Below are 14,199 nucleotides of genomic sequence, written 5' to 3'. Positions count from 1 at the left end.
AAAAAAAAAAAAAAAAAAAATCACCCCGCCACTCCGTCCGCACTTTACGGCCAAAGGCGCGGGGCACGTCAACAGCGATGGCGGAAGGGGAAGAGGCGCCGCCGCCGTCGTCCAGCAGCTGGTGAGTTATGGGGGTGTCGGCGCCCTTCCTCCCGCTCCCTCCCCTCCGCGGGAGGGGAGAGGGGCCGAAACCTCCCGCGCGTCGCCGCTTTTCCCCCCTCCGCGAAGGCGGGGGGGGCGGGAACGGGACACCTACCCACTCGGTGTGTGGGTGTGGGGCTGAGGCCGCCCCTGGCGCGTCGGGAGGGAGAAGGGGGCGCCCGCCCGTCCGTCTGTCTGTCTGTCTGTCTGTCTGTCTGTCCGTCGCCCTTCCGCCGCGGAGCGCTGGGAGCGGGCCGGGCGGCGGGGGGGGGGGGACGGACGGACGGACAGTTCCCCGGGCGGCGGGGGGGGGGGGGACGGACGGACAGTTCCCCGGGCCCGGCGGCAGCCCAGGGGTCATCCCCCCGCGGCGGCAAACGGCTGCGGGCGGCTCCCTCCGGAGGGGTGAAAGGACAACGGTAATAAATGCCGCAGGAGCTGCCCGGGGGCTGCGCCTGGCGTGGAGCTGCTTTGTTCAGTCCAGCTTCTCCTTTCTCTGCGTCCTGACTCAAGCCCAGGTGACAGCGATAGGTCCTGGCTTGTTTTCTGAATGGTTCTGCTCGCCGCGCTCTTCTAGTGTAGCTATCGCTTATAATGGATTTTACATTGAACCTCTAGGACAAGAATAGACTGTTTCTGCAGCGTGTGTAGGATCGTCTTGATGGTAACGGTGATGTGGTTGATGTGATTTAAGTATTTGTTGCATGTGTAGTCACTTAAGGTTGCTGAGGCTTAAATAAACATTGTGTTTAAACACTGAAGCTATTCTTACTGCACCCCACATCTCCATTCCTGCGCATCTTCACTTTGTTTTTCTCTTTGCTCTTTTGTAACGCATGTGATTTCTGTTTCTGGTTCTGTACCAAAGCCCTGCTCTTTGTCCTTTCCACGTCCACACTTTTCAAACAATCACCTTACAGATACACTTTTTATGATCATTTCCACTCTGATGTTTTTGCTTCTAGTCTTTATTTTACGTGGTGGTTTCGAAGTTTCATGCTAACTCGGCTCAGCCTTCTTTGTGGTTTGTTATCTCACTGTAAAGAAGCCAGAATTGACACACATGTAGGTCTAGCTGGTATCTGGTCTTTGTCTAGGTTGGTTCTACCAACACAGCTCTTGGATAAAACAATTAAGTATCATTTACTAGCAAATGAAAATACACTGATGTAGGTTTTTAGCCTTTTTTTGCTTTTAGTTACAGCTTCAAAATTTATGAAGCACTCTCTATAGGTACAGTGTTGCATAAGCATTATTCCTAAATACAGACCTGACTGTTGGGATGTATAATTACAAAGTTAAAGACAGACTCATGGCCTGTGCTGTTCTGACACTTTGAAATATAACTCTGACCCATTGAGTAAGAACCATGTTGAAATATCTCTGAAAAAAACACTTCAAATCTCTTTCATACTGACACTGAAATAATATTACAGTCTCCCAGATCACAACAAACTGCTAAAGTTTCTATTAAGAATGAGGCACAAGTGCACTTTTCAGACATACTTCAAGGCACAGCCTGCATTGTTGCTGTTCTGACTGGGAGCTTCAAAACATAACTGTAGTAAATTTGATGTGCTAGTACTACTAGAAAAGGCAAACTTGAAGGCACCTTTTTGAAGAGATTTTGTAAGTCTTCATGGGGACAATTCAAGAGGTTTATGCTTAAATGCTACGTTATGCCGGAATAGATCCTGTTCCTAGAGCTGTACCCTGTGAATAACATGCAGTTGTATTCCTTTTTGCTTGTTTAGAAACATCACACGGCTTTTTGGTTTTGTTGTGTTCTGGGTTGTTTTTTTTGTTGTCTTTTGGGTTTTTTTTTAAAGCCAGTTTCAGTTAAATGCTTTCTTTTTCTTTTATTGATTTAAACTGTTGTATACATATCTGAATGATGTTGAACAGTGTTTTTTCTAAGTATAATATGTGTCTTTCAAATGAGCTTTTTGGTGTAAATTACTACCTCAGCATAGTTTTGAAGTATATAGGATTGTGCAGTAACATTTCATGTTTTAAAAAAAGCAGCCAAAACATGAAATGATGCATATGTACACCTGAATGTTGGGAACAAAGCCAGCAGCAGTGCTGATTCCTTGTCCTCTATTCAGTTCTTTAGGGAGATTCAAAGGCAGATGTAATTTTGTCTTCAAAGACTGTGACAGCACCTTGAGTATGTAGAATCTAGCCATGCTTATGAACATAAAATGTCCTTTTAATTTTTACCTCTGTCAACTTGATGTGCAGTGCTGGTGTAAGTGATTTGGAGGTGGCACAAACTAATGATGACTTAAACCCCTCAACATCTGTGCTGACTGCTTGGTGTTTTGTTCAACAAAAGACAGGGAAATTTGCCACTGCACAATGCAATTAAAAAAACAACCAACCAACCAAACAAACAAAAAACCAACCCACCCAACACCATTCCCTTCCAAACTTACTTACGGAGTTATTGAAAGATGAGACTGTCAGCTTTTTCGTCAGTAAATACAGGAAGTTTATCAGCAGTTTTGATTTAAAAATTAGAAGAATCTGTCAGACCTTGTTTATTAAATATTTATTTTTAGCTATTTGGCATATTCTCAAAAATTAATTTGAGAAATTGCTCGCAGTATTTGATACTGGAAGGCATATCTGTGTCCAAAGCTAAGAATGCTGTGAAACACAAAGGAGACAAGCTGCTTTTAAGCTGTGCTGTAAAATCTTAATTTCTTTTTTTCTTGTCTGTTTATTTGATTATTTTAGCCATAACTTTAGTCAATAGAATGTATAGACACAAACAAGCTGAACTGTTATTAGCTAAAAAGTTTGTAATTGGAAGTTAATTTTTTCTTTCCTCATTTATCAAGGAAATAAATAACTTGCACTTCATTTTTTTCTGTTCAAGTTCTTAAACAGAAAAAGATATAAACAGTTATGGATTAATTTCTAAAACCTTTTTGTGGATGTTTGTTTAATACCCAAGCTTCAGGGAACTTGATCAAGTAGTATTTTTTATTTTAAGATTTATACTTCGGAAGTTTAGATCTGAACTCTCTAAATATAACTGTAACCACAGATGGAATTGTTCCTGTGTATTTAACATCACATTGGAATAATTAATCTTCTGGGTTCCAAAATACACTTCAACTGCTTCAGACAACAGGGTGACAAAGCTAGTATGTGTATTTTTTTTCTGTGCTCAGAATCTGATTTATTAGTGCTTGGAGCCATGATGAAAGCATACAAGCAAAAAAATACTTTGCAGTTAAGTGTGAAATTAACACACTTGAGACAAAAATAGGGGTAAAAATGTCAGGGAATTAATGTTTTTCTCCAGTGTTCAGTTGAAAAAAAAGAATATTCAGTTGTGTTCTGAATACAATGGATATTTTGAAGTAAATGTGAGGGACTGATTTTTGTTTGTTTTCTGTAGAGAACAAATACTCATTACTTTCGATTTAATACAGCTTTTGTTAAGGCTTTTTTCCAGTAGTCAGGAGACACCTAAATTAAAAGTAGGAACCAGAGTTAACTAGATTATATAAAAGCGTATTTCTGAGGAGGAAAAGAAAAAGCTTTTATACGGATAGTTTTCTGTGGTGGGAAGCTATGTTCTCTGCTGTGGGAAGGTAGAATGATGACTGAAAATAAACTGATATTGGCCATTGACTTTGGAAATTTTCATGAGCCCTATTCACTTGCCCAGTAAAGCTTGTTTGCAATTACTGCATGTTATAAACGTCTATGCTATTGTGAGCTTTCTCAAGTTTGCTTAAAATTTAGTTTAGTTCAACCTTAGTAACAAAAATAGTGAAAATATATTCAACTAAATTAGTCCAGTTTGGTACTAACATAGATATGTACAGTCAGCCCTCATAATTGTGGTAGCAGTGTTATGATGCATGTGCCTGTCTTTCTCTTTGCATGCTACAATTACCAGAAATACATGAAAACTTGCAGACTGGGTATGTTTGATGTCCTAGGAGACAACGACTTTATAGAAACTAAAATTGATGATAGTCTTGGTAAGGGGTTCAGCTGGCAGCAGCCTTGTTTCTCATCTAGGGAAAACAGGAATGCTGTGTGAAGATGTTTAAGAAATAGTGTTTCTTAGAGTGGAAGAGGTGGCAGCGGCCTACTAGAGCATATCATGGGCAGCTACAATGAGTGGGTCACTTGAGGAGTGCGGGAATAAATAATCAAAGAAGCTTTTCAAGTGTTATGCCAACATCAGGTCAGTGGTCAGAATATGGGAAGCAGTTTGGTAAGCGGTATTATCTAAGACGGAGTATTTGTTTTAATCCTCTTTTAGGCCACTGAATAGTATCTTTAACAGGCAGGTGTGCAGTAGTAGATTGAGTGCATATTGGAAAAAGGGTGATCATCTTGTTTTGGAATGATAAGTGTGCTTTAGGTAATTAATTTGGTACATGTAGAAGATATCTGTTGGGCTGTGGAAATACTAAATTAGTATTAGGAGTGTGGCCGTGAAAAATTAAAGCTTTAAACTCTTGAAGCGTTTTTTCCAAAAATGCACTTTGACTTGTAGGAGGCACCTCAAAGGGATCTGTCTTTCCTAATAAGAAATGAACAGATATAATGGACTTTGGACTTTAGCAGGTACATTCCAGGCATTGTAGTCTAGAGATTGATTATAGTTTTCTTAATGCTATATATCTTTTCCCATGTATTTGTAGTTTATTGTAACGCTGTCTATTATCCTTTCCCTGCTGCTGGAATCCCTGCATTTTTAAATCCCTTCATTAGTATTTATAAGTGATTATTGCTGAGTACCTTAGTCATATATACATAAAATAAATAATACTTTAAAAAAAAAATGGCTGAAGCTGAATTCCTAACAGTTGATCAATTTTTATTTCCTCCAGCTTTCTTTTGCATCTGAAGTGTTTTAGCTAAAATAAAGTCACGTTAAATACCTATGAAGGTAGTTACCTGTTGATTATAATATGTCACCAGACTGGCATGAATTTCAGAGATCCTTCTGTAAGTATGGAAATTTACTCCAGATACACTAATATCAACGTTGTGCCTTATGGCATTTTGAGCAATACCATAGAATTATAGAGTGGTTTGGGTTGGAAGGGACCTTGAAGACCATCTAGTTCCAACCCCCCTGCCCCGGGCAGGGACACCTTCCCCCAGCCCAGGGTGCTCCCAGCCCCGTCCAACCTGGCCTTGAACCCTTCCAGGGAGGGGGCAGCCACAGCTGCTCAGGGCACCCTGTGCCAGTGCCTCACCGCCCTCACAGGGAAGAATTTCTTCCTTATAACTAATAAAAATCTACCCTCTTTCAGCTTAAAACCATTACCCCTCAACTTATCCCTACACTCCCTGACAAAGAGTCCCTCCCCACCTTCCCTGTAGCCCCCTGTGAGCACTGGCAGGCCGCTATAAGGTCTCCCCGGATCCTTCTCTTCTCCAGGCTGAACAACCCCAACTCTCTCAGCCTGGCCTCACAGGGGAGCTGCTCCAGCCCCCTGAGCATCTTTGTGGCCTCCTCTGGACCCACTCGAGCAGGTCCGTGTCCTTCTGATGTTGGGGCCCCCAGAGCTGGACACAGCACTGCAGGGGGGGTCTCATGAGAGCAGAGTAGAGGGGGAGAATCCCCTCCCTCGACCTGCTGGCCACACTGCTCTTGCTGCAGCCCAGGACACAGTTGGCTTTCTGGGCTGCGAGTGCACATTGCTGGCTCATGTTCAGTTTTTTACCCACTGATACCCCCAAGTCCTTCTCCTTGGGGCTGCTCTCCAGCCACTCCTCACCCAGCCTGTATTTGTGCCTGGGATTGCCCTGACCCATGTGCAGGACCTTGCACTTCGCCTTGTTGAACTTCATGAAGTTTGCCTGGGCCCACCTCTCCAACCTGTCCATGTCCCTCTGGATGGCATCCCTTCCCTCCAGTGTGTCACAACACCACACAGCTTGGTGTCGTTGGCAAACTTGCTGAGGGCGCGCTCAATCCCACTGCCCGTGTTGCCAACAAAGATGTTAAACAGTGCCAGTCCTGACACTGAACCCTGAGGAACGTCACTCGTCACTGCTCTAAGGTTGGACAGGGACCCATCCACCACAACACTGAGTGCGACCACCCAGCCAATTCCTCGACCACCAAGTGGTCCATCCATCAAACCCCTGTCTCTCCAATTTAGAGACAGGGGTGTCATGTGGGACAGTGTCAGATGCTTTGCATAAGTCCAGATAGATGACATCAGTTGCTCTTCCCTTATCCAACAATGCTCTAACCCTATTGTAGAAGGCCACCACATTTGTCAGGCATGATTTGCCCTCAGTGAAGCCATGTTGGCTGTCACCAGTCACCATATTTTCCACATGCCTGTGTGTATGTGTTGTGGGAATTAACCTTTCAGACCATGGCTTGGGTATACACTGGAATTCTACACATCTAATCGAAATTTTGAGTAGCATCTAAATATAGGCAGTGGAGCCATGGTAGAACAGAAATTAAGGATTTTCAGGTCTGGAGGAACTTGCCCATAAAGAGAAATGCTGCATTCTTTCCAAAGTTAGTGTAATAATTGTCCATATGAACAGACAACTTCCTAGCTGATCTTACTCATGAAAGACAAGATTGGTAGCAGTTTACTGGAATATTTATAGTGCAGCACTGACTGAAATAAGGTAAAACACAGCCAGTGGACATGTGTTAACCTATCAAAATTGCTTTCATACTTGGTGCTTTGCAAGTTAGCCTGAATAGAATATTTATTAGAAAATAAATTTTTCTTAATCTTTGAGAAGTCTTTACTTCTAGCCTGTGAGCCATCTTGGGAGTTGATGGAGGAAAAGAGTAGCTAATTCAATCACAGTAGAAGAATGCATTTTTTTTCCCTTGCTGTTATTTCGTTTAATTCAATGTTGATAATGCATCACATCTCTTCATGTGGGATTTGGGCATATCAGTTTCTTGCTTTTTAAGGTGAAGTACTAAAGCTAGGATTTGCCTGTCATATTTACAGTGTTGTACACTGTACACACAGTGTGGATGACAGTGTTTACTAAGAAGATTTTGCAAGTAATATATTATCAAACAGACAGAAGAAGCATACATTTGCAAATAACATGTTGAAGTTGATGTTAACTCATGCACAGTTTTTTAAGCTGTAAATATTAGGTACTGGTAACTGGTATAATTAACACTCACAGGTCTGTGAAACATTCTTTTCCAGGTGTATTTTTCGTAATTTTTGTAGATGTGTTTTTAAGTGTTGTTTCACACATATTGATTTACTTTTTTTTTTTTTTTCCAAATAACTTTCTTTGGAGGACATAGAAACCAAGTTTAAGAATTTCAATTTAAGACATTTCCGCCTGAAATACAACGTGCATGCAGCTGTTGCATTCATTTCCACATGCCTATTTAATACTTGGATGATATTTGTAGCAACTAATAGTATTTTGTGTGCTGCAGTTCATGGCCTAGCCGTTGCTCTCTAGTCTGTTTGCCATGCATAGTATGCACAGAAAGCTGTACTGTATCTAAGAGCATCTAGCTCTCTTCAGCTGATGTTTGATGTTGGCTTCTGCTGAAGTTAGATCATCCCAGAGTTCATGCAGTTCTGCTGAGTGCTAGGTCTCTTTGTGTTAATGCCCTGGAAATACTTGATTTTTATTCAGGGTGAACTGATTTGGTGCTTTAACTTTTCCAAAGCTGGTTGTTATATACACAATCCAACAATAGGATAGGTGATGGAAGTGCAAGTGTGCTTGGGTATTCCCTTGCCCGTTTCTGTCTCAGGAAAAGGGTAGCCACACATCTAGCCTGTAGTTCTATAATAAGTGGGCTTTGGAATTTTTTTAAATACAAAAAATAAAAGAAAATAACATAAGTCAGTCTCTTTGTGAACAGTGCTTTCTTTAATCCAAATTTGCAAAATTACTTGAAGAAAACAGACTGTTAGTTGTGCCCCAGTCTGTATTTGAAATATGATTTGAAGTGCTACCAAAAAGTACTGGCAGAGAAACTAGCTGATACAATGCAAGGAAAATGCTTATTCTTCAACCTTCTAAATACTTTGAGAAGTCTGAAGTAGGGCTAGCTTGTTGCTTATTGTTAAGTATGAGCATATGTTCTTAGAGGATTGAGATTTTAATCTGTTTGCCAAAAAGGATGAAATTTGGAAAATCAGAAATGTATGTCTTAAGCTTTCAGGAGACCAAACTTGAGAACCTTTATATCAAGGAGTTAGTTGTGGATGTATGCAAACTAAAGGAGTAGACAAGAGCTCAACAGCTGACATTCTTTTTCTGTGGGTATTTGGAATTGACTACATAGTGTATGTAAGTGGAGTAATTGAGAATTACACTGATAACACTTCAACATCTGTTACTCCATGCATATAAATAGATGTGTTGTTCACAAAGAATGCATCTTCATACTTTAGTATCTGCCCCAGATAAACAATCATGTTTTGTGTTTTGCTCTGGCTATAAACCTCCTGGATGCATGCTTAATTCCTCAGGTATATGAAGCAAAGCCCTTCTTAAGGCATGTCGGAGCTAGTAGAGAACAGTTAAGAGGATACAGTAAGGGAGAAGTGTTGCCAACGGGACCTATGTATCACTGCCATTGTTATTTTTCCAGTGAACCGAGTGTTTTGCCACTGCTCTGATACATGATACTGAAATTCCTGAAATCATCAGTTGTGGTTCTCATTATTGACAGCATGGAACCATTGGAACAGTCTGCAGAAGCTATCAGAGAGATTGTAAAGTAATAATTTCTGAATGCGTACCTTCATATCTATAATGTTTATGAATTGTTGTTGTCTTATTGTGGCAACTGAAATGTCATTACTGTTTGACTGTCTTGTGAATTTATGTATTTTGCGACTTTCTACACTCTTATTAACATTTTTGTATGCTTTAATTCAGTCCTGTGCACATGTCCACACTTACAGTACTAGAACTTCATAGTTAAGTAAATCTGAGTTTGACTAAAAGGTCCCTTCCAATTCTAGGGAAAGATGGAGTTAAAAGCTGTCTCTTCTAAAACTTTGAAATAAGTTTTCTGTTTTCTAGGTCATCTAATATTTTATTTTAAAGATCTCCACCATCTAATTTAGGTGTAATGTTTGCTTTGAATGCATTGTGTGTATGTGAAAATTTGCTGTGTATCTCCTGTGTTGCAAACTACAACTTAAATTTGCATTTTTAGGATACATTTTGTAACATTGCCACTTCATGAAAACAAACCAAAACAAAACAGAAATGCCCTGGACTTATTTTTTTCTTGTATGTAAACTGAATGGAATTAGAAGTTGAACAAGCAGCCTTAAAAAATAAGGGAATAAATAGCATTTTGCAAATACTTATTTTTAGTAAATGACAAATTGTATTATAATATACATTTATGTGTGTGTGGAGTTTGCTGATAGTAGCCTTCAGTCTACAGCTATTTAATAGGTAAACATTGAAAAATACTGTATAATTAATTTTTAGTGAACACATTACATATCATTATTGCAGGGAAAAAGACCTTGCAGACGCTCTAGAAGAAGGAGGCTGTGATCTTGAAACTGTGAGAAACATCATTCAAGGAAGGCAATTGCCTGCTGATCTGAGGGCCAAAGTCTGGAAGGTAAATATGAGCTTGAATCGAGAAGCAGGAAATACTTGAAATTGTGTTTGATTCAAGGTAAATGATTTAATAACTGGGTGTCTCTGCAGAAGAGATGTAATACTGGATTTTTAATATGCATGTATGCTGATTCAGTTTTAGAATATCCCTCTATTGAGTTATATTACTGAGTTCAGTAATTGGGTAACTACAAAAGGACACTAAAATGTTTATAGGGTTTTCCATTTCTATTTGCAGATTGCACTTAATGTTGTAGGAAAGGGGGACAGCCTGGCATCCTGGGATGGCTCTTTAGACCTACCTGAACAGAATATAATTCATAAGGATTGCCAAGAGCTAATTGGTAAGTTCAATTACATTTAAATCACCTATGTGAAAACTTCTGTATTCTCAGTTGCTTGGTTGTTTGTTTTAAATAATCTGAATGATGTTTACATGTTGGAGGAAGCTTTGAGGAGGAAGATGAGAAGGCAGAGAAAATCAGTAAGAAATCATAAGAAAACAGTAGTATCTTACCTGTACTCTGACTGTGAGATGGATGTTGTCATGGAAGTTTAAAGTATTAGCTTGCAAATGATAATTTGCATGGTCAGAAGTCTTCAGGAATTAAAAAAAAAAATATTTTTTTTCCAAGTTCCATCTTTTAAACAAGACACTCTTTCTACAGTGTCCTTCAAGTTTTTAATTGTCTAATGACCCATTCTTAATCTGAAAAGCTGATGTAACACCAAAATGCATATAACCTTTAAGGGAAAAACTATACTAAACATTCTGGACTTCAGAGACTGTTTTGAGGAAAGATATTTTTTAATAGCATTTTCAGCAAAAATGAAAGGTTGTATTTGTGAAAGCAAAATGCTGCCAGGACATTACAGGCATACTGGAGTATTATTTTCCAGTGAGCTTCAACGCTGAAACAGGATCTCATTGGCAGCTCATCATAAAATTGGCCAAATCCCTGACCCCAGGTACAACAACATTAGTATCAGTGGTCAGATGATGGAGTCAATGCTAATTCATATATTAGGATACTTCTTATGGCATCAATAAGAGAATCTTCTGTTTTATTACCTGTCATGCTTTCATTTATTCTTGCACAATTGAATGTCAAGAAAGAGAATGGAGTGATTGCACGCATACATACCTCCTGCTTTTAAAATGTTGTTCTACATTTTATAGCTCTAGAATCTAGTAGGGCTTATTTTCCTTTTCTTTCTGTCTTGGAAAGGAAAGGGGAGGGGGGAAATTTCCACTGTGTTATTTAACCACAGTCACTTTTCAGGAAGATGGCAAAACATCCCAGTTAGTATTCATAACATACAAAATTAAGCACTTCAATGTCTGTTAGTTCTCCTTCTGTGTTTACTGGCAAATATTTTGTAATACGTAACATTATTAAACTGATTAGAGTAATAAATGTAAAGTTAGTTCAGAACAAAGGTTATATAGAGATTGCAATTTGGGGTTGGATTAAATCTCTCTCCTTCGGTGCTTTTGCGAAGCAAGTAGTTTCCAGAGTGAAAGGGAATCTGCAGATAGCAGTTGAGTTTTATGTGCTATTTAATTTTCTTGAGAGGCAGAGGAAGGGAAATGCCAAATATTGACTGGCTTTAGTGGGGAAAGTAGTAAAGACTTCTGTAATAAAAACTTTATTAACAGTAATGAGACTCATGGCCTTCTTGTAATTGAGGGGGAAAAATTTTAGCTAAAAATTTAATGCCACTGCATTAGTGTAGTGTGTAGGCATCTCTTCCCCCTGTCCCAGACACAGCATGGTTATTCCTTCTTTTACTGTCAGTTTAGCTATAGTAAAGTTGATATAATCTGAGTGGATTAAAACAAATTTTTTCCTGAAATACATAATTCATAAATGTATTTAATATTAGATTTCTCATTTTAAAATCTCAAGAGATGTTTAATATTTAAGTGAAAATTGTATGAACTTACTCAAAAGTCTGACTTCACTGCAATCTGTATAATAAATATTGGTATATTTAGCTGTAAGGAAGATAAATAGCTACTTCATCACATGGAGGAAGGCATAATTTGGGGAATGGTACTGACATGTTTCAGTATTTCTTAGAGGTTCATTGCCTGCGGAGAGGTGGATGCCAGTACTTTTTTTGAAGTGTTGTCAGCCTTTTAAGTAAGAGTCTATGTAGAAAGATGCTTTGAAAGTAATGAAAACCTAAGCTTTGTGTTTGTATCCAACTCAATAATTGACAGTATTTGAGAAGTGTTTAGCTTGCTACCTTAATTACGGAACTGGTTTTGTACCATTTTTTTGGTCACAATTTTCATCCAAATGCAATAATAGAAATTATGGATTTAGAATTAGTTTTTAATAAAATAGGGGACATCTTTACTTTTCAGCACCTTACAACATTTGTAAGAATTTGTAACAAAGTACTACATCATATAAAGATTACATATTCGTGGTTAGTGTATCTTCTGATTAGCAACAGTACCAAATTGAATTAAAAGCCAGCTGTAGTTGTAAGTAATCAAATAATTTATCTTTTTACAGTCATCCTAACAACCCCACAGTTAAACCACTGTTAGGAAAATTACTTTGAACTAGAGATTAAAAATGTGATTTTTATGTTAATACTAAAGTTTAAGGCTGGAAGCCTGGCTGATTCCAAACTACTGATTTTTGCAAATTTGCATGTCAGTGGGCTTTTGAGGAATTGGAGGTATGCATTGTGGATTGATCTGTGTTGATATTCAAATGAATTTGTTGTAGAGTTGAGCATAAGTTATGTGCTGAGCCCATCCTGTAGGAATAGAAGAGGGGAATTCTGCACATTGAAAGAATCTACCTCTTTGTTTCATATAGATCCTAGAAAACCCAAACTTCTTTTATCCTGCTGTTGCAATGTTTAAAGGATATTTAAATGCCTTATTCTACTGGGGTTATAAAATCACTTTTATTTTGATGACTTTTTGGATGCCTTTCTATAAGCATTTAATCCAAACTGTTAGTTCTTTGTTTGTCTGGCTTTGTTGCTTATTTTTTTCCCAGGCAGTCCCTATTGCTGCAATTGTGCTAAGAAATAATCTCATATAATTTCTTTGAAAGGCCATTAATGTGGTTTGTATTGCTCTGCCTATTTCAGACCAGTTGTCAGTGCCAGAAGAGGAGAAGTCAGTATTACTTCTGGATATTGAGTCTGTTATTACTTTTTATTGTAAATCACGCAATGTTAAGTACAGTTCTTGCCTCGGCTGGATACATCTACTCACACCTCTGGTGCACCTTCGTTTGCCACGCAGTGATTTGTACAACTGCTTTTATGCTATCATGAATAAATTCATTCCAAGGTAAAATTCTCTTTCTTTTGCCCATGTACTATTTTTATTGGCATTAAAAGTATTTTCTGAGAGGATGTGCATGTTGGTTTTGGCTAGAATAACGCTGTTTGTAGAAAAGTTGTCAGATTCCTTCATGTGATACTAGATTGAACCATCTTTCAATACCTGTTGAAGTTCAGGAGATGGTGGAGTTGGTTTCAGATGTAAAGAGTTAGCTTGTGACTGGTGTAGGCTCAATGTGCCTTTTAAAGAACAACTGTAATTTCATGCAATATCAAAAATATTTGTTTAGGAACTATCTAATTCACATACGTTACATGAAAGCATTTTTTCTTTTCTTTCCTAGCATTATTGATCTCTAAAATGATTCTATCCATATCACTTCAAAATACTTCATAAGTACTAACTCTCAAGTCTCAAAATCTCTTTAGAAGTAGCAGTTGATATTTTCCCTGTATTCTACTGAGTTGGGACTAGATTTTTTTTTTATGTTCTTTGGGGTTTTTTTTAATTAAAAAAATATGAAATTGGAGCTTTTCATGCTGTTACATATATGCTCTCACTAAAACAGTGTTTTATTTATATTGGAGTAGCACCATGACACTCCAGCGAGGCTACAGGATCTTCTGATTAAGACCTTGTGAAATAACATATGGATAGTCTGTAATTAAAGGTCTTGGTCTGATTCTCTGGAGAGGAGATTCTGGCCCAGCTGCCGGATGTGTGCCCATAATAAGAAAAGTACATGTTCGGTGATGTGGCAGGAAATATTTATCAGTCCTGTCACTTGAATCAGCTTCTGTCCATTTCTGACTTAAAATACTGTTCAGCTCTGAACTGTTTGGGGATAATGGTGTTATGGTCACATAATCTGGGTACTTTCAGCCATAGAAGAAGTCTTTCAGAGTGTCTACTATTTGAGTTTCTCTGCAAGAACCTAGGTGGTGTTTCAACGAGATGTAGAGAGGGGTTTCTTTAAATCTCCACTTAGGTCAAGGTGGTCTTGATTTGATGTTTGACTGTCAGACCATCATTACTATTTGATAAAAGTTTGGTTTTATTTTTTTATTTTTGTTTTCTAAATCATGTGATTTTTATTCACATTTGTAACTATAATGAAATATTTATTGGGAATTTATTCTGAC

At 38.5% G+C, this 14,199-nt stretch overlaps 1 protein-coding gene across 2 annotated transcripts in view; it reads left to right on the top strand.

Moving 5' to 3' along the window:
- Window positions 1-14,199, top strand: part of TBC1D23 (TBC1 domain family member 23) — a 38,464-nt gene continuing 24,265 nt past the window's right edge. Inside the window, exons 1-4 of one of the 2 annotated variants that reach the window (XM_033005281.2) lie at window positions 1-121; window positions 9,628-9,739; window positions 9,977-10,082; window positions 12,859-13,063. In XM_033005281.2, the coding sequence (XP_032861172.1) occupies window positions 78-121; window positions 9,628-9,739; window positions 9,977-10,082; window positions 12,859-13,063 (467 nt within the window). In that variant the 5' untranslated portion in view covers window positions 1-77. The remainder of the gene's footprint in view (window positions 122-9,627; window positions 9,740-9,976; window positions 10,083-12,858; window positions 13,064-14,199) is intronic. The other variant, XM_033005282.2, reaches the window with a different exon arrangement.

Source organism: Tyto alba, unplaced genomic scaffold (genome assembly GCF_018691265.1).
Source record: "Tyto alba isolate M040663 unplaced genomic scaffold, T.alba_DEE_v4.0 Super-Scaffold_14, whole genome shotgun sequence".
NCBI lineage: Eukaryota > Metazoa > Chordata > Aves > Strigiformes > Tytonidae > Tyto > Tyto alba.
The sequence above is the reverse complement of the archived record's forward strand: the minus strand, read 5'-3'. Positions and strand labels throughout refer to the sequence as shown.